Below are 22,988 nucleotides of genomic sequence, written 5' to 3'. Positions count from 1 at the left end.
AGCATACAACCGAGATGGTTCACAGACAAGAAAGAGGCATTTGGACGTGTCTTTGAATGACATCTCAGACGCTGGAGCTGATGGGGTTTGAAATTCAGGCTTCAGTGACTTAAGTCCCATATTTTATATATTAAACATTAACAGAATGTTATTTTGAGGGAGAGATCCAGGCCAGGAGGTCTGTGAAGTGCAGGCTTAGTTAGTGAGTAGCTGAAAAACATTAATTAAAAAACAGCCACACTAACTTATTGCTGGCAAAATGAGAATGTTTAAAAATCCCAAGACTGAGAGAACACAGATATGGTAAAGGGTTTTAGCAGGTAACTCACCTGGAACCCCACAGGCCTTTCCCCTGAGGATGCGACTGTGGTTAAAAGACAGGGCTGATTGAGTCTCGTAATGATTTGTTTAAAAACAAGACATTATCCCCACCTTTCCTCTCAGTGTAGGAAATTGTCTGCATTGAACTTTTCTTAACCTAGTACTGAGATTTGTACATTGTGCATGTGGTAGGTTTGGGGGGTTTTGTCATAAGGCATTAAGTTTTTTGAGGCCTCAGCCCCCTCAGATGGATGGATGGGCCTTCAGAGGAGTGGACAGGAGAGTGTCTGGGGCCAGGATGGCTGGGTCATCTGAAGGGCAGTGTAGTCTGGGACGATAATTCAGAAATGGAATCTAAATATCTGGGAGTGTAACCAGTTGAGAGGGAGGAGTCGGGAATGGTCTGCAGGTCCCTCCCAGGCGTCCAAGGCCCGAAGGAGCAGCAGCCGGTGAAGAGGGCTGACCACGGCAGCACTGCAGGTGGCTGGGAATGCAGGTGTGGCCTGCCCTGCACTGGGGGACACAGGCCCACAAGGAAAGGATCATCACACAGCCATAATAAACACTGATAGAAACAGAGAAGAAATCCTTATAAAAGGACACGCTCTAGCATCCTCCTCCTGGATCCGTAATTTCCGTCCTTTGCATTATCTGTGGCTGGGGGCCTGGCTCCCCTGGGAAGGAGCCCAGATGACATCAGGACCCCCCCCCCACTGCCCCTGGGCATGTCTCCTCTCAGTTGGATCCAGAGGATGGAGAGGCCAGGGCGCTCAGATGAGGCTTCATGAGAGCACTTGCCGAGCTTCTTCCCGACTTAGTTACCTGAGCCCCGTGTGCACCCAGCAGGTGTTCTCTGAGACCCCACCATGTGTCAGGCTGCAGAGCCCGCCTGAGGGGGAGTTCAGACACAGGGCAGACGAGGGTCCTAACCTGGGAGCCAGGAGCGCACTTGCAGGGTGAGCGCCGGCTCTGCGGGGAGGTGACATCCCAGTCACAAAGGAGGAGTGCTGGGGCCAGAGGAACCTGGCGTCCAGTGGGAAGGGGGCGGGAGGGTGAGTGACGGTTCGGTGCAGCAGGAGGGGCAGGGTATGCGGGGGCGCAGAGGTGGGCCGATGGGCTGGCTCCTTTAGAGTCGGGGACGGAGGCAGGGGGTCCTTTCTCCCCGCCCCTCCCAGGTCTAGCTAGAGTCTGGGAGGCAGGCTCTGCTTCCCGAGTCACCCAGGGGCCCGTTCCTTCCGGCCACTGCTCTGACCCCACTGCTCTGACCCCGGCGACCACGCCCAAGTCACAGCGGAGGGAGTGGAAGGGCCGGAGAAAATGCCATGCCAACAATGGCCCTTTGAGGACGTGACTCGGGAGTCACATGCATCACTTCCCCTTGCGTCCTTGGGGCCAACGTCGGTCCCAGGGCCACACCTCCCTGCACAGGAGGCTGTGATGCGGGCTGCCATGTGGCTCGATGCCCTGCTAACCTTGGGCTCTGTTCCTAGAAGGAAGAGGGCCAGCTACTCGGGTCCAGTTGTCTCTGCTCCAGGCCAGCCCACAGAGGCCACTGTGAGCTACATCGGGGGTGACTTTATCCTCAAGGTGACGGGACCATTAGGTGCTTTATGCGGGCCCGAGCTTAGCGAGCCCTTCTGGCTGCACTGCAGGGAGTGGATGTGCGGGGGGGCCCCGGGAGGCAGGATGGGATGGAAACCAGAGGGTGATGGGCTTCGAGGGCAACAAGAGGCAAAACAAGACAGATCAAGGGGTCGGTGTTCCACAAGCGCGTGAGGTCCGGTTGGAAAAAACGGTGCTGAGTCTGTTTAAGCAGTCAGAGGTGTAATGTACTGGTGACTTGAAGGGTTTTGCGCCTCGGCTGTGTGCCGGGCATGACCCTAGACACCAGGCGGGCAGCAGGGAGCAGAGAGCAAGCCAGGTTTTCTGTTAGAAAACATTACAACCAATCTGTTATCTTTGCAACCAAGCTGGGAAAACCAAACAACTCTCTGGGCTTGGTGCTGAGATGAGGACCGCCCCTGTCTAGGGGGTCCTGCTTATTCTGTGAAATCCTGCGTGAGCACCCCTGTCTGCAGGCTTCCTGGAGGCGTCTTCCTGGCCTCCTCCTCTTCAGCGAATGGGTACATGGGATGTGGGTACAGGGTATGTGTACAGGACATGTGGGTACACAGCATGTGTGTACACGGCATGTGAGTACATGGGATGTGGGTACAGGGCATGTGTGTACATGGCAGGTGGGTATAGGGCATGTGTGTACAGGGCATGTGTGTACGCGGCATGTGCGTACATGGCATGTGGGTACAGAGCATGTAATTACACGGTGTGTGTGTACAGGGCATGTGTGTACACGGCATGTGGGTACAGAGTATTGTGTACACAGCATGTGGGTACATGGGATGTGGGTACAGGGCATGTGAGTACATGGGATATGGGTACAGGGTATGTGTGTACATGGTGTGTGGGTACAGGGCATGTGTGTACATGGCATGTGGGTACAGGGCAGGTGGGTACAGGGCATGTGTGTACACGGCATCTGGGTACAGGGCATGTGTGTACACGGCATCTGGGTACAGGGCAGGTGGGTACACAGCATCTGGGTACAGGGCAGGTGGGTACAGGGCATGTGTACAAGGCATGTATGTACACAGCGTGTGTGTACAGGGCATGTGTGTACAAGGCATGTGTGTACATGACGTGTGTGTACAGGCCATGTGTGTACACGATGTGTGTGTACAGGGCATGGGATACACCCGCCTAACGTTGAAGAGTAAGTATCACGGGGTGGGTGGTGCGGTGTCAGGTGGCGGCTGAGCAAGGGGGTCCATGGAAGGAGGTGAGGGATCCTGGGTGCAGCGGATCTTGGAGGAGAGGTCAGAGGTCGCTTCAGGGTCCTGATGTCACCGTGGTTGGGAACTCGAGCTGTGACTCGGGCAGAGGTGACAGGATAGGCCCTAGCTGCAGTGGGGCTGTTTCCTGATTAATACCCTCAATGCCTTCCTGTGTGGGCCCCCCGGGGAGGCCCTGGCACTCAGCCCTCCATCCTGGGTGTAGGTGAAACGCTGGCAGCTCCTGGGAGACCAAACCACTCGATCCTGTGACCTGATGCACCCAGCCCCTGGGGCGTGAGGCCAGGGTCTGCCTTCCAGTTCTCTGCGTGCATTTTCACTTTCCCGGGTTTGGTTTCGGCTGGACCGTTTGGGCTCCCGATCCAAGGGCACGTTTGTGTGATGGGTAAAGTGAATGGGGAGAAGCGGTTCCTACACTGAAATCTCCCGAGTTCAAGCTCGGGGGCTCTGTGGGGCTCTGTGGCTGAAGCTTCACGTCCTTAGAACCACGTTTCTTTCCTCCAAAGAAAGACTGTTCCACCCATGACCGCCTTTCTCGCGAGAAGAGTGGGCGGCAGTGAAGGCTCCCAGGAGCCCCACAGAGAGCCGGGCGCCACCGGTCCATCTATCTGGCCGTCCGCGGTCGGGGAGGGGGTGCTGGCCAGCATCACCCACCTCCCGACTTTCATTGCAGATCATCAGGAAAGCCCTTTCTGAGGAAAAACGTGTCTCAACAAAAACGTCAGCCGCGGACCTGGTGACAGAAACAGATCACTTGGTGGAGGCTCTGATCCTGCAGGAACTGCAGCAGCGCTTTCCCTCCCACAGGTGGGTGCGCTGGGGCCTCACTGACTCCTTGCTGTGACCCGCCCCCAGCCGCGTGTCCCCCCACTCCCTGCCCTGCGGCGGATCCTGGCGGGGAGTCCCCTCTGCTGTGCCCTGTCAGCCCAGGGCCACGTGGACTTTCCCAGGACGCATCCCCGCGTGTGGCCATCCCCAGGGCTGCCCACCCCTCCTGCCAAGCCCACACCAAGCCCCCAGGGCCACACCCCTCCAGAGCAGGTGTCCCTGACCTTTTGGGTCACTGTATGGAGAATCTGATGCAACGATTAATCTTTTCCTTGAAAAAGGCCAGCATTTGCCCAGCGCTGTTTGTCTAGTTCCAAGGGGGCCCAGAGCCCCAGGGGCAGACGCTCTGAGCTCGGGGAGGGGGCTCCTTGGGCACAAGTGTCCCTTTCCTTCCTTAGGGAGCTGCTCACCCTGGAGCCCAATCGCTGGATTCCCAGGTGTAGACAACATGTCTGTCCGGCCCCACGTCCGTGTGGACCAGTGAGGGGCTCCCTCCTGCCGCGTGACGCCCTGCCAGTGACTGGGGGGGAGGGGACAGGCCGAACACACTCGCACCTTCTCCCCGCTCCTTCCTTCTATCCCGCATCACCTGAGGGGTCATGTGTGTGTATGTGGGTGCGTGTGTGTGTGCAAGCATGTTGACGGCAGCCCTTGTGTTTCAGCGTCTCTCCCTTTTTCCTTGTTTGGCGTAAAGTCAGGACCCTAGCATCTGTTATAATGGTTACAGGCTCTGCACTGTTTATGATTTCTTAACCTTCGAAACTCTAAATTAAATGGTAACATCCAAAGAATCACAGCTGACCTTTGAACAGCATGGGTTTGAGCCGCACAGGTCCACGCAGACATGGCTGCAGACGCAGGGCGGGGTGGGTGGGGCTGGCTGGCAGGGTCAGTGCCCCTGGCCCCGCTGTGTTCAAGGCAGTTGGATTCCCTGAGAGGTGATGGCTCAGGAACCACCACTGGTTCTGGCCCAGGAGCTCTTTCTGTCCCTGTATCGTCCGGTGACTCCAACAACAGTGAGGCAGCTGGACTGTGGGGCCCTGGGGTCCAGGGTCCAGGTAAAGGCTCTGGTCACTGCAGGGCTCTGCGTGGTGGCGGTCCCAGGCCTCCTGGCGCTTTGCAGTCGGATCACTCTGACAGACCGAATCCTGAAAGTGCTGGCCGGTTGCTGGTGCTTTGGATGCACTGTTGTGTCGATATGGGGCCTGGTGTCTCTTTGCACAGTGTGAATTTACACGCTCCTTGACAAGTATCACAGGACAGAAGACAGTGTGTCACACGGGGGGCCTCAGGCTCTGAAGCCCCTTCGGAAGACTGTCTGGGTCCGCCCAGAGCAGCAGTCCCCACCCCGGGTGGGTGTCAGGCCCCCTGGAGCCTCTCCAACTGTGCCTGCCAGCCCACCTGACAAAGCCCTGGGCAGTGCAGGTGCCCCCCAACCCCTAACAAGAGGCACCGGTCCCCAGGCTGCAGGCTGCGAGGCCGGGACTGGCTGCCTGTGTCAGCCTGGCTCTGCTCCCTCTCCCCTCTGGGCTCTGAGAGCAAAGCCAGGATGCTACTCTCTGCTCTGTTGCCTAGAAAATTCAAATAGGTGAAATCATTTTTCAGCATACCAAAGTCAGGTTTGGTTTTTTCCCAGTGATTAAGATTTAAAAGAAAGTACCAGAATTTGGGGACATTTAATTGTATTTTAGATCAGAGACAAATTGAGAAACTTGTGATGAGGAAAAAAATTGCACGCATATTATAAGATAAAATAGTATATTGTTATTTTTCTGCATTCAGAGTATTTAAATATATCCCGTAAACAACAAGTTGGTATAAGGCTGTCACCCTTTCTTAAGAAGTCTGAACTTATATTCTTCCTCATTTTTAGTCTTTCACAAAACAGTATTAAAGATAGATTGCATGGGGCTTCCCTGGTGGCGCAGCGGTTGAGAATCTGCCTGCTAATGCAGGGGACACGGGTTTGAGCCCTGGTCTGGGAGGATCCCACATGCCGCGGAGCAACTAGGCCCGTGAGCCACAACTACTGAGCCTACGCGTCTGGAGCCTGTGCTCCGCAACAAGAGAGGCTGCGATAGTGAGAGGCCCACGCACCGCGATGAAGAGTGGCCCCCGCTTGCCACAACTAGAGAAAGCCCTCTCACAGAAACGAAGACCCAACACAGCAAAAATAAAAAATAAATTAATAAACTCCTACCCCCAACATCGTAAAAAAAAAAAAAGAATCCGCCTGCAGCACAGGGGACATGGGTTCAATCCCTGGTCCGGGAAGATCCCACATGCCGCGGAGCAACTAAGCCCGTGCACCACAACTACTGAGCCTGCGCTCTAGAGCCTGCAAGCCACAACTACTGAGCCTGCGTGCCACAACTACTGAAGCCTGCGCACCCTAGAGCCCGTGCTCCGCAACAAGAAAAGCCACCGCAATGAGAAGCCCACACACCGCAACAAAGAGTAGCCCCCGCTTGCCACAACTAGAGAAAGCCCGTGAGCAGCAACAAAGACCAAAGGCAGCCAAAAAAAAAAAAAAAGATTAAGAAAAAAAAGATAGATTGCAGCTGTTTTGACTTTGATAAAATAAGAAACAACCTGCCTGTGGGCTCCCTGGTTTTGCTATTTTATTTTACTCACTGGTGAAATCCAAAGCCTGGGAGATGGGTGTGGACAGAAACTGCGCTTGCTTCTGCCCTCGGCTGGGCAGTTGCTCCACCCCCAGGGACGGGAATCTGACCACGGTGTCACCCAGCACTGACACTGCTGCACGGAGGAGGTGACACAAGGAACCAGGTCAGGGCCGCCTTCCCGAAGCACTGTGTTGGCACCGACGGCATGAGCTCAGTCTGCGCCCAGGCCGCCTCTGTGGGTGCCGAAACCTGTTCCAGCTGTGCTCCCAAGTGAGATCCAAGTGGGGTGACTTTGAAGACATGCAGTAGCATCGCTGAGCCTGTCTGTGTCCCCTTGTCCGGGAGGCACAGGCCGGGGGAGGAGGACGGCTGGTGCTCTCTCACCTCTGCCCGGGCTGGGCCCCTGGTGGGACGTGGCCGCACTGTCATGCTGACCGGCCCCTGTGCCCTGTGGGGTGCGTACACTCGGGGAGAAGGCGTTCCTGGCCACCACCACCTGAATGCCTGCCTGCATTGTCTCCCCGCTGCATTTCATGCAGTGTCCTCGGGCAGCAGAGCCTGGGCCAAAGCCTGAGCGATGAGGCCGAGGACATTAGCTGGCTCCCTAGTGACTGAAGGTGACCCTGACCTTGTCACAGAGTCAACAAACTGGCCAAAGAGAAGGCCTGGGTGCTCCTGGCCATCAAAATCATAAGGAAGGTTTGTTACGACTCTTAGGAAGAAGTAATAAAGCAGAACGTATTGGTCGAACTTGTTTCCAAGCTCTGAACCTTGTCCCTGGTGCTGTTTTCCTCTGTACATTCCACAGGCCTATGAAATGGCCCCATGCTCAGTCACGTGTGTTGTTTCTGTTTACATTGTGGGTTTTTTGTGGACGGTCCAGCACTCTTGTTGAGGTGTCTGTTACTCTCTCTCACATGCCATCTGAGTCCATGTACCCCGGCCTCTGCAGGAATTACCTTCCCACACGGAGGAAATCAGGGTCCACAGGCTGGGGAGGTATTCTGGTGCCTTAGAAGAGTGGACACATCTGAGGCCCTGCCGCCGGGGCCACCCACGGGCACGAGGCAAGTGGGGAGGTGACCAGTGCTCCCCCCACCTTGGCTTGCGGTCAAGAGGAGGGTGCCCTCGGCCTGAACAGTCGACGCCCAGCAAGGCCAGGCCTTGGAGTGGCTGCTTGGAGTGACTCCCACCAGAAATGCCCCGCAGGACGAAAGCTGTGTCTGCAGATGCATCATGGGGGCTGCTCCGGGAGCCCAGAGACCGTGTACACACATTTGCTGATGGACTGACCGCCAGCCACAGGCTGTGGTCCAGCTGTCTGAGCTGTCGGCCCCTCCTCCTCCTCCAGGACCCCAGCGACTCCTGCCAGCCCCCCTAGTAGCTACCAGCTTCTCGCTTAAAATCAGGTTAGAAAAGGAAGAAGATTCCACATTCCTCCCAGGTTCCTGGGATCATCTTTGTTGTGAGTCATTTCTATTCTCGACCTTAGTGACGTCTTCTCACTGCTTCCTGGACCTTGTGCCCAGTTCAAGCCTGGGACTTTGTCCTCATGTGTTTGTGTTTTGGGTATGGCCCCCTTTCTTTAAGAACATAATCACAAACTGTTGCAGGAAAATCACATAGCTGCAGAAAGCACTGAAGACGGATTTAATACCTTACATCTTTGACTCAGAAAACCTCAGAGCTAATGTGGCATAGGATCGTCCCCTTGTTTCTGCCGGGGTTAGCGGTTGGGGGGTCACCCTGCCTGGCCACACCCCGCCCAGCCTCCTCTGACTTGATGGTCACCACGACCTTGTTCATCTAGACCCGCCTACCTGGGTCACATGATCCAAATTCCCAGCAGGGAGGATGGCAGGGAGGCTGCCCAGCAGGAGGAGGGACAAAAGCCAGGAGCTTCCCCGATGCATCTGGTCTGCCCTCTGGGCTGTAAGCTCCTGGGGGCAGCTATAGGCTTTCTCCGCTCACACGAATTTTCCAGGTTCCTCACCCCTGCCCCCAGTCCAGTGCTTTGCTTGCTCACAGGTGGGTTTTTCCAGGGACAGCGGTGGGTGGGCTGGAAACAGCAACCTGAAAATGATGATGTAGCCTCATCGTGTACATGGACAAGCTTCGGGTGATTTGTCTGTGTCTGGATGACTCTGTGCACATAGAGCATGAGTTTCATAATCTTTGGGACAGAAATGCTGCCAGAGTTGAGGGGGACCAGCTGAGTGACGATGCAGGTGATGGCACTGTGTCAGTTGAAGTGACACCAGAATGAAGGGCACCTTCACAGTGTTAGGACCGTGACATGCCGGCCTGGAGAGCTTTCTGCGGTGACAGAGGTGTTCTGTCTGCACATCCAGTGTGGTGGCCTCTGACCCGTGTGACTAGTGAGACTAAGGCGCCAACTCTTTTTTTTCCAACTCTAACTTTTTTTTTTTTTTTTTTTTAAATTTTTGGCTGCATTGGGTCTTCATTGCTGTGCGCGGGCTTTCTCTAGTTGTGGCGAGCGGGGGCTACTCTTCGTTGTTACAGTGGCTTCTCTTGTTGCAGAGCACGGGCTCTAGGCATGCGGGATCCAGTAGTTGTGGCACGCAGGCTCAGTAGTTATGGCTCGTGAGCTCTAGAGCACAGGCTCGGTAGTTGTGGCACACGGGCCTGGTTGCTCTGCGGCACGTGGGATCTTCCCAGGCCAGGGCTCGAACCCGTGTCCCCTGCATTGGCAGGCGGATTCTTAACCACTGTGCCACCAGGAAAGTCCCCAACTCTAACTTTTAAATTCTATTTAAAAAGAGCTTTCCGGGGCTTCCCTGGTGGCGCAGTGGTTGGGGGTCCGCCTGCTGATGCAGGGGATGTGGGTTCGTGCCCTGGTCCGGGAGGATCCCACATGCCGCGGAGCGGCTGGGCCCGTGAGCCATGGCCGTTGAGCCTGCGCGTCCGGAGCCTGTGCTCCGCAACGGGAGAGGCCACAACAGTAAGAGGCCCGCGTAACGCAAAAAAAAAAAAAAAAAATAGAGCTTTCCGACAACTACAACTGGGGTGTGCAAAATGCCAGCAGTAGAACACCAAGCATTTCTTGTTTTTCACTTGTTTTTCCTCCTTGATAGAGGTGTGCTGTGGTCAGGGCCCCTTTTCCTCTAGGACAGACGTGCATGTGAGGACCTAGTGAGAAGCCCTCGGCAGGACCAGGTGAACCTGATCTGTTGGGGATGGTCGGAAACCTGTGTCGGGCGCCGTCCTGGGGATTTAGGTGGAGTTTGTTCTTTCCTCCCAGAAGGCAGGGATGCAGACACTTCGGGGGACCCTCTAGCATGAGCCAGCATGGTGGGGGGGGCAAGCAGGAGGGGTAGGGGAGCCATCCCTGGTTTCCGGCCTAGGCGGCTGGCTCCTGGCGGCTCCCGTTGCTGAGACAGACCAAGTGGATTCTGCCTTGTTGCCGTCTAGTTCAGGTTCCCAACGGGGCATGGACGGCCTTGCGGGGGTGCTTGTGTTCAGAGGACTCGTCACAGAGGATGGGCGGGGACAGGGGCCCGTGGTGCGTGGCCTGCGTACTCCTGCAAGATGGGGTCCAGAGGGGAGCCCAGGGGGGTGGGGCCTCCCAGGAACAACATCAGCTCCTGTCTCCCGCATGCGGGATGGATGCCATGCCACCACCTGTGGTTCAGGGAGGCTGGGCTGGGTATAGATGGGGTGTCAGCTGTGATGCAGCCTGTTCCCCCAACCCCAGGCCAGTCCCCCCGGCATCCTCAGGCCCCTGGCTGGCTCTCTTCTCGGCCTTATCCCTGCAGAGTCAAGTCAGCGCAGAGCTCAGCTTCTCGCCAGCAGCTCTTCCCACATCCATCCTTCCTCGGACCCCCGCCTGGCCCACCACACCCCCTGGTGCTTTAACAGAAGGTGTCACCTTGTGTGTCTGTGTCCCGCCAAGTGACTAGCAGAGGGCAAAATGCAGAAGGTCTTTCCCGGACGCTGCCCCTGTTTGACCGGAGAGGCCGGGTGAGATCTCCTCACCCTGCCTGCGGGTCTCCGGGGCCGGGGCTCGAAGCGCTGGGTCTCAAGTTCCTGGCCTTTTCTCAGGCTGAGCTCTGTCCGCTGCAGGTTCATCACAGAGGAGGCTGCAGCCGCTGGGGCCAAGTGCGTGCTTACCCCCAGCCCCACCTGGATCGTCGACCCCATTGATGGCACCTGCAACTTCGTGCACAGGTGAGCGCAGGCACACCCCGGCTTTTCCGAAGCAGCACGTCAGCAAACCTCTAGCGGGTTTGTGGTCTCACTTACAAGTCATGATACTTTAAAATAAAGTTTCCCATTTGTGAGATACGTTCAGAGCATGTAGGAGATCTTCACTTGTTTAAAAACTATTGCATTTGTCACATTTAAACGTTGGGTTGAATTAAGAAGGACCCTTAAGGAGGCCCCTGGAGAGATGGGCAGGGTTGTAAATAACACAGGGTGTCTGGTCCAGCAGCCTTGGGAGCACGCATATGGATGGTGGCCTGGGGGGTTGAGGAGCCGCCGGCTGCCGGCCTAATCAGGACAGATGTCATCCCAGAGCAGCAGGTTTTCGGGAGGTCAGAGGCATGTGATGGCAGTGACCTGCCCAGCCCCAGAAGCGCTGACGGGGGGCGGGGGGGAGGCTGTCAAAGCCTCCCACGAGGACACTCGTGCAGCCCCAGAGCTGGTTGGCCCAGGCTCCTGCCCCATCCTGGGTCCCCATCGGCGGTTGGGGGGCCTGTGGACCTGCAGCCCCCACCAGTGGGACCCGCGGGGAGGGCCCGTCCCATAGGTGAGCCAGCCGCCCGCTTCCTTCCTTACAGTGAGAGGGGCCGGGGTGTGGGGTCCTCAGATGGAGCATTTATGTGTAGGTGTGGAAAGTGATTCAGCGCATCACAGGTGGCCCTTTAGAGACGGTGGAACAGAGCCATCTGGTGACAGCAACAGTGTCACCAGACTCTAACTAGAGCGTGACACCCCTGGGGAGCCCTGTGGGACCACGGGGCTCCCCTCCGGGTGTGTATCTCTGAGTGGGGCTCCTGTTCCTGTCCTACTGGTCACCTGTGTGAGGGTGGTAGGCACAGAACGGGCCAAGCCCTACCATGGACAAAGGCCACATGTCCACCCCAGGACCAGAGAGAGAACCTGGATGAGAGTGTCATTTGGGAAACAAGCTGTGAGGCTGACCCTTAGGCTCCAGACACAGTCCAGGGCCATCCAGGGCTGTGGTGACCCTTGAAGCCTAAAGGCATTTGGGGGCCTCTGGCCACTGCAGCTCGGACAGGACCTGTCCTGCTCATGTCCAGCAGCACTGGGACTAGAGCAAGTGGGAAAAGCCTTCTGAGGGTGGGAACCACAGCCAGGCCCGGCCGTGGCATGTCAAGAGCCTCCCCATGGAGATGGCAGGGGACATCACAGCGCAGCCTGGGCAAGGCTAGGTCCCGAGTCTCCTGGGTTAGAAGCAGCCTTCCTTGTTCCTACTCGTTAAGCCCTAACGATCCTCACATAAGGGAGAAATCGTTCTGGAGACGTAACCTGTAAACCCGCAGGCAGGATGCGAGGTCACCTCCTGCCTTCCACGCAGTGGCCACGCCTGCTGTCCTGCGCGAGGCTCACCCAGGGGTCATGGCAGGAGGGACGCGATTGTCTTGGACCCAGCCCCTCGATGGACGCTGGGGCCAGACCCCTCCATCCCTTCAGCCTCTGAGAACCAGAAAGCTGATTATTAACAACTCTCTACCGGGTCCTCTGTGGTCACTGTTGAGTCACGTCCGTCCTGACGACGGCCAGCACTATTGTCTGTCAAGGTCGCTGTCCTACATGTCAGCTCGGCCTGCTTGTCCTCGAAGCGCTCAGTGAAATTGTGGGAGGTACTTTTTGACAAAACAAACCCAGCCGCACTGTAGAAGGGTCCTTTGCACCACCAGCCATACAGAGGCTCCTGAGTTTGCATGCGTCCGTGTGTGTCACCGTGTAAACCATCTGTCTTCTCTGCAGGTTCCCGACAGTGGCAGTGAGCATTGGGTTTGCTGTGAACCAGGAGGTACGTGATGGGTGGGGCCCGGTCACGTGGCCCCTTGGGTGTTGTTTATTCATCTTGCTTCTTGGTTCCAACCTCAGTTTTCCTCTCCTTGTCCCCGGCCTTCATCATGACGCGTAAATCCAAGCATGTGTTTTCAAATCCAAGAAAGTAAACAAATGCAAACCGGTTTGGGGTGTGTGGGTTTGGGGCTCCGGCCAGCCCTCCCCCTGGGTGGCCATTTAGCGATGCCGCATGGAGGGGACGTTGTGGGCTGATGTTCCCAGTTAGTCTCCATCTGACCCCTGGGGCGTGTGATCGAGTCACACACAAAAGAAACTCCTATTTTTGGAGGACATTTCTAATCCCAGTGTTCTATTAGTTGTTCATTCTCCTCTAGCTGTTGGGTGAGAACATGGCTGTTGTGTGGTTCCCATAGACCCTCGGAACTGGTCCATATCTTGGGACCTGCAGAAAAGGCTGGATCCAGGCTTAAGCTTTATCATCCAGTTTCAGCGATTACACTTAGGAAAAGCCTTACCTTCGTTGCAGTTACTACAGTTACACTTGAATAGGGCAGGGGGCCAGGCTTTGCGGAGGGAGCCCTCATCAGGGCACCCTCAGGGTTAGCACAGATTCTGGGGCAGCAGAGGAGTCATACCCGTGAGAAAGAACTTAATTTTCGAGGTGAAGGTAAGCAAGAGCCTTAATGTTGAGATCTAGTGAGGGAGTCAGTTACTCACTTGTTTCTCTGTTAAATGTGGTCATTGAGATGAGCAAGTGAAGCAGGAAGCTCGGGGGCCGGGGGCTGTTCATCCTGGTGGCAGGGTCTCTGACTGGCCAGGCCGAGGCCTGTGACGGTCCGGGGTATGTGCTGGGTACATGTGTTCTGGCCTCGTGGAGGCCCTGGCTGCCTGCCGCAGGGTCTCAGAGGCCGGCCGGTTCCAGGACTGACCTGGGCTTGGGAAGGGGGGCGGTCACGTGCTGACTGGAGGGGGCGCAGGATCTGGGTGTGTGCTGACTGGAGGGTCTTCCCAGAATTGAGCCCTTCTGCCCGCCCAGACTTCCCTCGGGCGTTTGCGGGCTTCTCCTCGTTTTCTCTGTCCGTTGGCGGCCGCACAGGCCAGGCACACGTGCTGTTCTTAGCCCAGGACGGCAGGGAGTCCAGGAGGAGAGGCAGACGGGCTCTGGGTGTATGGAGGCCTTTTCCCAGCTCCCCTCCTCTGGGCACTGGCTTGTGGGGACTGAGGCCGCGGGCCCGGTGATGTGTGCGGTGAGGGAGGGATCAGCCCCTCTGGTGAATCACGTCTCTTCCTGGACCGCCCCGGGCTCTGTGATGCTCTTGGATCTCCAGATGCATTCTGAATTCTTCACACGTCAGCAATTTTGAGGGTTTCTTTTGGGGTTTGATTAGAGTCACAGGAGCCTTTTTTCCCCTCCCAGAAAAAACAAAAGAGGCCTTTTTGAAGAAGGAAGCTTTTTCAGTAATTTTCAGTTACTAATGCTTGATTATGATGTCAGTTTAAAATATAGTTTTATTTGTTTAAATATATCTTTAAATATAGTTATTTAAGGAAAGGACATTTGCTTTCATGTCCAGGTTTAGGTTTGAATCCAGATGCTGATTTTTTGAGTTCCCTTTCGAAAGCTAATTTCCATCCATGGTCCTTGTGTTAGTGGTCACAGCGAGAGCTGCATGGCCTTCGGTCCCTGTGTCACATCCTGTGTCTGTTTTCTGTCCTGCCCACCCCACAGCTGGAGTTCGGGGTGATTTACCACTGCACCGAGGAGCGGCTGTACACGGGCCGGAGGGGCCGGGGCGCCTTCTGCAACGGCCAGCAACTGCACGTCTCCGGGGAGACAGGTGGGCCCTGCTCGTGTCACGCATTCCGCGAGGCAGTGGTGGGGATCTCCTACTGAGGTCCAGTCTCTTCGGGGACAGTGCGCCCCTGGTGGGCTGGATGTCGAGCCAGTCTGTGTCTCAGTGTGGATGTGGATGTGGCCAGGAGCCTTCAATGGGCCCTTTCTGTTCTCCTCTCACCTTTCATCCCTAATGTGAGAAGGAACCTGGCCACTAGTTCCCGCGTGGTCCCAGTGGGCCTGGGCGAGCTGGCCAGGCCAAGAGCAGGGTCAGAGGCATACTCTGGCCCTCGGAGCCTCTTGGTGACCCGGTTCCCCAGGTGCAGGCTGTGGCTCCCTGGATGTGGACCCACTGCCGTTGGCTTCAGTCCCTGTGAGAACATGGACGGCCGCAGGGGATCTGTGTCCATGAGCCGTGGTGTATGCACCACAGATGCTCCCTGTCCTTGTCATTCCTGGAGCAGGACCCAAGGACACTGGTGGCTTTTACAAAGGGCTGCTGTTACACTCAGACTGCCTGTAATATACAGAGTTGACAGTATGTGCCTAGTTGGCCTGAGAGGTGGTGAGAGGGGTCAGGAGTGTCCCTGCCCCTGAGCTGCCCGCAGCCAGTGAGGAGACGGGCCTTCCAGCCCAGGTCAGGTCCGCTGAGGTCCAGTGAGAGCAGCGCCATCTGGATCCCTGGGCGGGGTGACTGTGAGCTGAGGATCTGCCAGGGAGATGATTGCCCCGTGAAGGACGGGCGAGGCAGGAGGTCAGGCAGGAGGCCCAGGCCTCAAGAGTGTTGGTGGCGGGGCAGGAAGTAACGTCCCAGGAGCTCCAGAGGGAGGGGCCTGGCAGGACCACGGACCAGCCTCTGCCACCGCCCAGCCCAGGCTCCTGCCCGGGGACTGTTTGGTTTGGCCACGTAGACAGCAGCATTGATTACAGCTGCGCCTGCCAGGAGTTGGCCTGCCAGCCAGTTGTGTAACTCGGGGGTGAGGGAGTGAGTTGTCAAAGGCCCTGGTGAACTTTGCTCCACATTCATTTGCTGTGACTCGACGAGGCTCGGTGCCCACGCTCGCACCCATCCCAGGCCCTCCGCCCACGGGCCTCCTTGCTCAAACACGCCGTCCACCCCCCTCTGCAACACAGAACCCCAAGTCCGTCGGTGCTCGTGTCCCAAAGCTCACTTGGGATTTTTTAAAAATTCTGACTCATAAAGTCCAGGGTGATGTTTTCAGCCCTGGTTGTCTTCTATTTGCCGGGTGATGAGGTTTCTACAGGAGGTGACGGAAAGCTCTCCTCAGCAGCAATGTCCTTAGGTGTCGTACAGACCTGGCTTCAAAGCCTGATTCTGACACCTTCCACATGTGACTTGTCAGCTCTGCTCCTGGAACCTCAGTGTTCACGTGGGTGGGAGGTGACGCTGATGACAGCTGTGAGGATCAAATTAAATCCTACCCACAGGGCACTCAGGAACGGCCTGGCACTGGTGCCCAAAATGAGAGTCATTATCACAGAAGGAATTTGAATCTTCGCACGAGATCAACCAGCTATTAATTCTGGGATGCGTTTCTGGAGGAAGTGGTCGCTAAAACAACCATCACTCATCTCCCTGCTTTCCTTGCCTTCTCTTTCCTGTGCTCCTTTCTGCAATGTTTTCAACTCACAAAAGCAAAACAAAGACCGCACTGCATAGCGGTAAAGGATTAGATGAGGCCAGAATTTCTTTGGTAGCTTTTTCTCAAAATTCTACCTTGCAGAACTGCAAACACAAAGGAGACAGAAAAAGTACAGTGAAGCCACATGACCCATCACAGCCTGATGTCGCCCCTCTGCCCCCCGCGGCCAACCCTGCTTCCTCCAAGCTCCCTGCCCCCACCACCCCAAACAACTCCCTGCTACAAACCCCAGACATAATGGCACTTTCTAGCCAGCATTTCAGTACGTATCTCTCTGTCACTTTCTCTTAAATCTTTTCCACCTTTTCCACCGATTTTTTAATTTTTAAAAATTTCCTCCTTTTCACCTTCCATGTCTTGTAAAGCATAATCTATTGTGTTTATTTATTCTCATTCCTTTAGCTTGACCTTCTTTTCTGAACTGTTTTCTTTCCTAATTTTTTCCTAGGTTCCCTCCCCTCTACTTTTTTCTTTTTTTTTTTTTTTGCGGTACGCGGGCCTCTCACTGTTGTGGCCTCTCCCGTTGCGGAGCACAGGCTCCAGACGCGCAGGCTCAGCGGCCCTCCGGGGCACGAACCCGTATCCCCTGCTTCAGCAGGCGGACTCTCAACCACTGCGCCACCAGGGAGGCCCTCCCTCCCCTCTACTTTTAAGTGATGTTCTTCTTCCGTGGATTCTCCGTTTCTTTCTCTTGCAGCTACTTCTGTTTTGTGGACAGGTCTTTCTGGAAATCTCTGATCGACTGGAGAGATGTTATTATGCTCCCTATTCTCTTTTTTCTTATGATAATTGTGTATGGGATTCAAACATCATTCTTTTACATTCTTTCTAATTGAAAGAGCTCTGGGGGCCGGTGGTGTGATGGGGTGGGGGGTGAACACTTTCCATCGTCTCGTGGCTCTAGGGCTCCCTCTTCTGCTGTGTTTGTGAAGTGCCTGCAAAGTTGGCCTCTTCCTTGGACGGTTGGCTCTGCCCCTCCAGCACTGCTACCTGGATCGTCTCCCTCCTTTGCCCCTGATTCCCGTCCAGTGAATTTGGGGTTCACTCCCATGCGTTTCTACTCAGTGGGTCCTGCCCTGAGAGTCCCTGGAAGGTCGGTTACGAGAGCTCGTAGTAACTGTCAGGGGTTCGCCTGCCCACTTGCCCTCTGGGGCCTGGATACGCCCTTGTGGACGTAGGTTTTTGTAGATGGTTTTTGTCTGTGGTTTGTGTTTTGCTCTCCCAGCTGCTCTGTTTTTTTGTCAGAGGGGATTTGGAAGACGTTACATAGGTTTCCAGGGCAGTCTTCTCCAGGATTCTGAACAATACTTTTTTTTTTTCCAATTACTTATTTGTTTTTGAACATAATGTATTGAGGTGAAGGTCGCGTAACATGAAATTAGCTGTTGTAAAGTGAATAATTTAGTGTCATTACACTCCTGGCGCCTCGTGTTTGGGTGGCTCCGGGGTAACCCCTTCCCGTTGGTCACTCTCTGCCTCTCCCTCACAGCCCCCAACCTTCTTTCTGTCTAGTTCTGGGGTTTTCAGTGAAGTACAGCTAATACTACTTTTTGTGTGAGAAGCTCACGGTCAACAAGGATCTGGAAGCCCAAGCACGTGTGTCACACACGCCAGTCCGAGGCCATCACGGGAGCTGCACGACCTGTGCTCATGCCCACACTTCAAGGCACAGTCACCTCTTTCCTGTGAGGACGTATTTCAGGGCAGACAGAGGACTTGCTTCTCTCACCTCTAAGTTGTAAAATCTCTCTCAAGACAACAGTGCTCTTATCCTCAACCAGAAAAAGGGTTTTCAAACTGTTGGAAGTCACGGACTATTTTTGCACCCTAAAATTTGTTTATTGAAAGAGGATGCAGAGATGCCCTGCTTCAAAATCTATTTGATTTTTTTTATAGTGGTAAAATATATATAACATAATAATTGCTGTTTTAACCATTTTTAAGTGTACAATTCAGTGGCATTAATTGCATTCACGATCTTGTGCATCCATTTCCTCTATTTCCAAATTGTTTATCGCTGCAAATAGAAACTCTGAACCCATTAAGCAATAGGTCCCCGTGCCCCCACACACACCCATGAAGTCACAGAATATTTTAAATTATATATATATTAGTATTTGATTAAGAGCTAAACTCTTATGATAAAAATAGTTTGAAAGGTAATAAAAGTCATAGTAAGTCATCGTAATTGTGGAGAGCTAGTCAGAATTAATCATAAGACAATATTAAGTAGAGGGGATTGTCATTTTTACCTTTGTGTCATTATCTGGGCAAAAGAAAACAGTAGAAAGTATTTTGCCTCAGGTGGCAGAGTTCAGATGACTTCTTAATTGTCTGGGTTTCATTTAGGAAAAAACACCACTGTGCAAGCATGAGGAAGAGTGGATACACTGCAGCTGGGGGGCGGGGGACACTGGGCACAGAGGTGTCTTCTCACAGATGAAAAACTACGGGAAGAAGCCCTTTCTTTGGCATCATCACCAGACAAGCTTGAGTCAAGGTCTGGGCCTCACGACCTCCTGCAGGTCACCCACTGCGCCTGGCCCTGTTGAGGTCTTTTTCTTCAAAACAAGTCTTTTTTCCGGGGGAAGGTGCCCTCTCAGCTTGCAGCCCAGTGAGGGTGGGGTCGGGAGGTGAGCTCTGGAGGGCAGACTGGGTCCTGTCCCCGGAGATCCTGGAGCCGCCGCCCTGTGCCCCTCGTGTGGGTAGAGCCCGAGCCGCCACCAGACACACGGCAGGGCTGGTCACTGGCCCAGCTGTGGTGCCAGGCCTCAGAAAGTCTTTACAGTATAAAATGAGAGCCTCCAGTGTGAGAAAAGGGGAAATGGTACAGACTCAGTGTCTCCTCCCAGTGGTCTGTCCCTGGTGGGAGGTGACTTTATGGGAGTCGGGCGGGATTGGGCCCGGGGAGTGAGGTTACCTATGGGCGTGGTTTTCCTCCACTTCATGGAGGGGCTTTGTTCTCTCAACTGAACACACAGGAGTGGCTGATCCTGCCTGAATGGCAAGGCCTGACAAGACAGGACACTAGATCTGGATGTGATTGCGTGTGTGGCCAAGAGGGACAGTGTTATGACCCTCGCAGTGAGTCAGGCCCGGCCCGCCTGCAGCCACTTTCCTGTGTCTGGTGGCCACAGCATCTACCCCCATGCTGGGGGGTTACTCCTAAGGACCCCTTTCCAAAGACGTTGCTTAGCAGTCGCTTCCTCGGTAGGGATGACGTTTCCATCTTTGTCATCACGGCAGCTAGCGAAAAGCTTTTATTATTTTTTTTTTTTAATTTATTTTTGGCTGCGCTGGGTCTCCATTGCTGCCCGCCCGGGCTTTCTCTAGTTGCGGCAAGCAGGGGCTATTCTTTGTTGCGGTGCGCGAGCTTCTCATTGCAGTGGCTTCTCTTGTTGCGGAGCACGGGCTCTAGGCACTCGTGCTCAGTAGTTGTGGCTCGCAGGCTCTAGGGCGTAGGCTCAGTAGTTTTGGTGCACAGGCTTAGTTGCCCTGCAGCATGTGGAATCTTAGTTCCCTGACTGGGGATCGAACCCGTGTCCCCTGTATTGGCAGGTGGATTCTTAACCACTGCACCACCAGGGAAGTCCCGAGAAAGGCTTTTAAAGGCAGATTTATTTGATGAGGCATTTTTTTTCCTCCAAACATGGGGCGTTCCCAGTTTGGAGTCACTTTGTTTTTATTTGTGACTGAATGATGCTGGTTTCATGAGCCACCAGACCCGTCCGAGTTCTTGCTGATAAGCGTCCCTGAAAAGAGAGAACTGGGGGGTCTGCCCCCCCCACCCCTGCATCTGGGACTTTCTGGGGCCTGGGAGGTGAGATGGTCAGGGTGTGGCTTCGACTCTAGTCAGCACGTCCTTCCTTTCCCAGGCCAGAAACCTCTGCAGCATCAGCCACCCAGGAAGGACACTGAATCAAGCAAGAGCGGGAGGCGGGTTTGCATTTCGCTTCGAGGAAAAACCCGACTGCTGGGTGAGAACTGAGCCTTGGTGTTTCTGACTTGGAGAAATTCTCTCCACACAGATCTCTCCAAGGCCCTGGTTCTGACAGAAATCGGGCCCAGACGAGACCCCACGACACTGAAGCTGTTCCTGAGCAACATGGAGAGGCTGCTCCGTGCTGGGGCCCATGGGTACGCGCTCCCCTCCCAGGACTGGGACCCATGGGTGCATGCTCCCCCTCCCCAAGACCCATGGGACACCCAGGCCCCACGCACAGCTCCCAGGCTGCTCCCCAGGGCAGGAGCAGTGACACACGAGCCAGACCGGTCCCCAGCCAGGAGCTCGTGCAGCCCGTGGGGGTGGGGTGGCAGGGGACCTGTGGGAGCCCATCTCAGCCCCGTGTACGCCCCGATCTCAGCGCCCTTCGTGATGACAGTGACGCCCCCCAGCCCAGTCTCCCCCGGGTCTGCGCTGTGACTGCGGCCACCCCAGATGGTTTAGATCTAAGGTCGTTGAAGGTCCACAGAGTGAAGGTTGTGTCCTTCAGTTGCACCAGCCACACTTCAAGTGCCGCGGCCTTGGGCTGGTGGCTTCGCGGCGCCGAGTGGTCCATCACCACAGAAAGTTCTATTGGACGGCATGGCTCTGGGCCCAGGGCTCAGAATCAAGCTTTTGGGAAGAGGCCCTGGGCTCTTGTTTAGCTCCTGGGGGTGCCTGCGGTGGAGGGGGCGGGCACTGGAGCGGAGCCATTCAGTGTGTTTCCCCTCCTCCATCTCCGTCAGCGTCCGTGTCATCGGCAGCTCCACCTTGGCACTCTGCCACCTGGCCTCGGGCGCCGCCGATGCCTACTACCAGTTTGGCCTGCACTGTTGGGACCTGGCTGCAGCCACTGTCATCATCAGGGAAGCAGGCGGCGTCGTGATGGACACGTCAGGTGAGCTCGGGCCCTCAGCCCGCCCTCCGTCCCCAGGGGTGCATCCCCAGGACAGACCCGCAGTGCCCCAGACAGACAGGCCCCCTCCTCTGCTAACAGGGACGTGTAGGGAGGGCAGTGGGCCAGGCCAGAAGGCCCCTCCCCCTTCCTGCCTCCAGGTGTGAAAATAGACCCAGGGTCAGGACGGGTCACTGTGAGTGTTTTCTAAACACTCACTTCCGCGGCCCCCCCAACCCAGTCCACTGAGACCACAGAGCAGGCAGCATGCTCCCTGATACAATGATGAGGATTTAGGTGATGGATCCTAGAGGTGACCTGTTCCTCTGCCTCAGAGTCACCTTGCCCAGTTACCGACCCCATGGGGGCGAGTCCCGCAGTGTCCCTGTCCTGGGGACGCCCATGGAGCCTCATCTGACATTGGGGTCCTCTGTGGAGCCCATCCTCCAGCTTTAATCCAGAGCCTGTTGCGGAAACGCTGGGCTCCATTTAACTGCTGGTGCTGGCGGTGGGCCCTTCATCCCATGATTGCTCCGTTTTTGCTCCTTCTCCTCGGGAGGCCCTAGTTGAGCTTCCGGGAGGGTGTGAAGTGAAGAGGGGTCAGCCTTGGGCACCGAGGCCAGGCAGGCCCGTCCCCGTTAAAGACGTGTCTGTCCTAGATGTGACCACGTGCGCACGCACACAAACACACACGCACACACACATGTGCACTGAGGTCTCCAGCGAGGCCTTTAGGCCTGTTCACACCTCCAGGAGGTCGAGGGCCTTCATCCTGCCCCAGATACCTGGTGCACAGAGCAGCCGCATTGAGGGGCCCAGCAGAAAGGCCGCCCCCAGCACCGTCCCCCCACCAAGGCCTCCTGGGTACCTGGAGCCCCATGCAGCGCAGAGTTTGAGAACTGCTCCCTGTCCTGACCTAACATTGTTTGAGCCTCGGGCCTGAACGCTGTACCTTAAGCCGCTTTCTCCCAGCGCAGCCTCAGGAGGTGCCAGTCCCGCAGCCTGGATGGCACCCAGGTTGGGGCAGAGCGGGGCTGAGGCTCCACCCTTTGGGCTGGCTCAGCCTGAGTGCTGGGCTGATGCGGGTCGTGCCACCCCCACCCTAACCCAGACACCCTGTCCCTCTGTCCGCAGGCGGGCCGCTAGACCTCATGTCTTGCAGGGTGGTTGCTGCGGGCACACGGGAAATGGCGGTGCTCATAGCTCAGGCCCTACAGACGATTAACTACGGGCGGGATGATGAGAGGTGAGGGGAGCAGACAGGGCTGCCCCAGGACGGGGCCTTCCTGGGAACCTGGAGCAAGAGTTCCTGATCCCCAAAGGAGCCATCAGGCTGGAGTCCGGGCTGTCTGGCTGAGCCCACGTCTTGGTGACTTTGGTGTCCAGTGGTTCTTCTCTGTAATCTCACGTAGCCTTGTGTGGGTTGGTCCAGCCCTCCTACCGGGGCCGAAACCCGGATCTCACGGGATGTATGTATTGATACTGCAAACGCAATTTTTTTTCCAGAATGCAAATCTCAGGTAATAAGGCTTTTTAACTGCTGATAAAGCAGACTTGCTCTCAGCGACCTCCCCCGCCTCTGCCCATGGTACTTCAGAATGCAATAAACCAAATGATGACTCTCTGCTTGTTTCCCTCCACAAGTGTGTTGCCTGTTTCCCCAAACGACCCCCAAAATCCACAGGCTCTTTAGGGAAGTTTGCATATGACAGCCCAGAGGTGATATGCTTGCTATCTGCCTGCCGCAGGTGATGAAAACGACTTCAGTAATTATCACGTCAGTATTTAAAATCCAAGATGTGGGTCAGACTGAAGAAAACCAAACCTCTAAAATGCTATGTTTAAATGTTTTTGTGATCAGTTTAACGAAGAAAAATATTTTCTGGGCCTTATTTTTTTCCTCTTTAGGAGGAGGAATTATATATAAGAATAATTCTAATGAGGATATTCACTGGCTGGCCACG

At 55.5% G+C, this 22,988-nt stretch overlaps 1 protein-coding gene across 2 annotated transcripts in view; it reads left to right on the top strand.

The window, feature by feature from the left end:
• The window catches only part of IMPA2 (inositol monophosphatase 2), a 28,406-nt gene extending 5,758 nt beyond the window's left edge, over window positions 1-22,648 (top strand). The window contains exons 2-8 of one of the 2 annotated variants that reach the window (XM_079717924.1): window positions 3,844-3,977; window positions 10,709-10,813; window positions 12,602-12,647; window positions 14,379-14,487; window positions 20,176-20,284; window positions 20,894-21,027; window positions 22,159-22,648. In XM_079717924.1, coding sequence (XP_079574050.1) covers window positions 3,844-3,977; window positions 10,709-10,813; window positions 12,602-12,647; window positions 14,379-14,487; window positions 20,176-20,284; window positions 20,894-21,027; window positions 22,159-22,274 — 753 coding nt within the window. In that variant the 3' untranslated portion in view covers window positions 22,275-22,648. Of the gene's footprint in view, window positions 1-3,843; window positions 3,978-10,708; window positions 10,814-12,601; window positions 12,648-14,378; window positions 14,488-20,175; window positions 20,285-20,875; window positions 21,028-22,158 lie in introns of both variants that reach the window. The other variant, XM_079717923.1, reaches the window with a different exon arrangement.
• Window positions 22,649-22,988: the final 340 nt, after the last annotated feature.

Source organism: Hyperoodon ampullatus, assembly GCF_949752795.1.
Source record: "Hyperoodon ampullatus genome assembly, chromosome: 13".
Lineage (NCBI taxonomy): Eukaryota > Metazoa > Chordata > Mammalia > Artiodactyla > Ziphiidae > Hyperoodon > Hyperoodon ampullatus.
The sequence above is the reverse complement of the archived record's forward strand: the minus strand, read 5'-3'. Positions and strand labels throughout refer to the sequence as shown.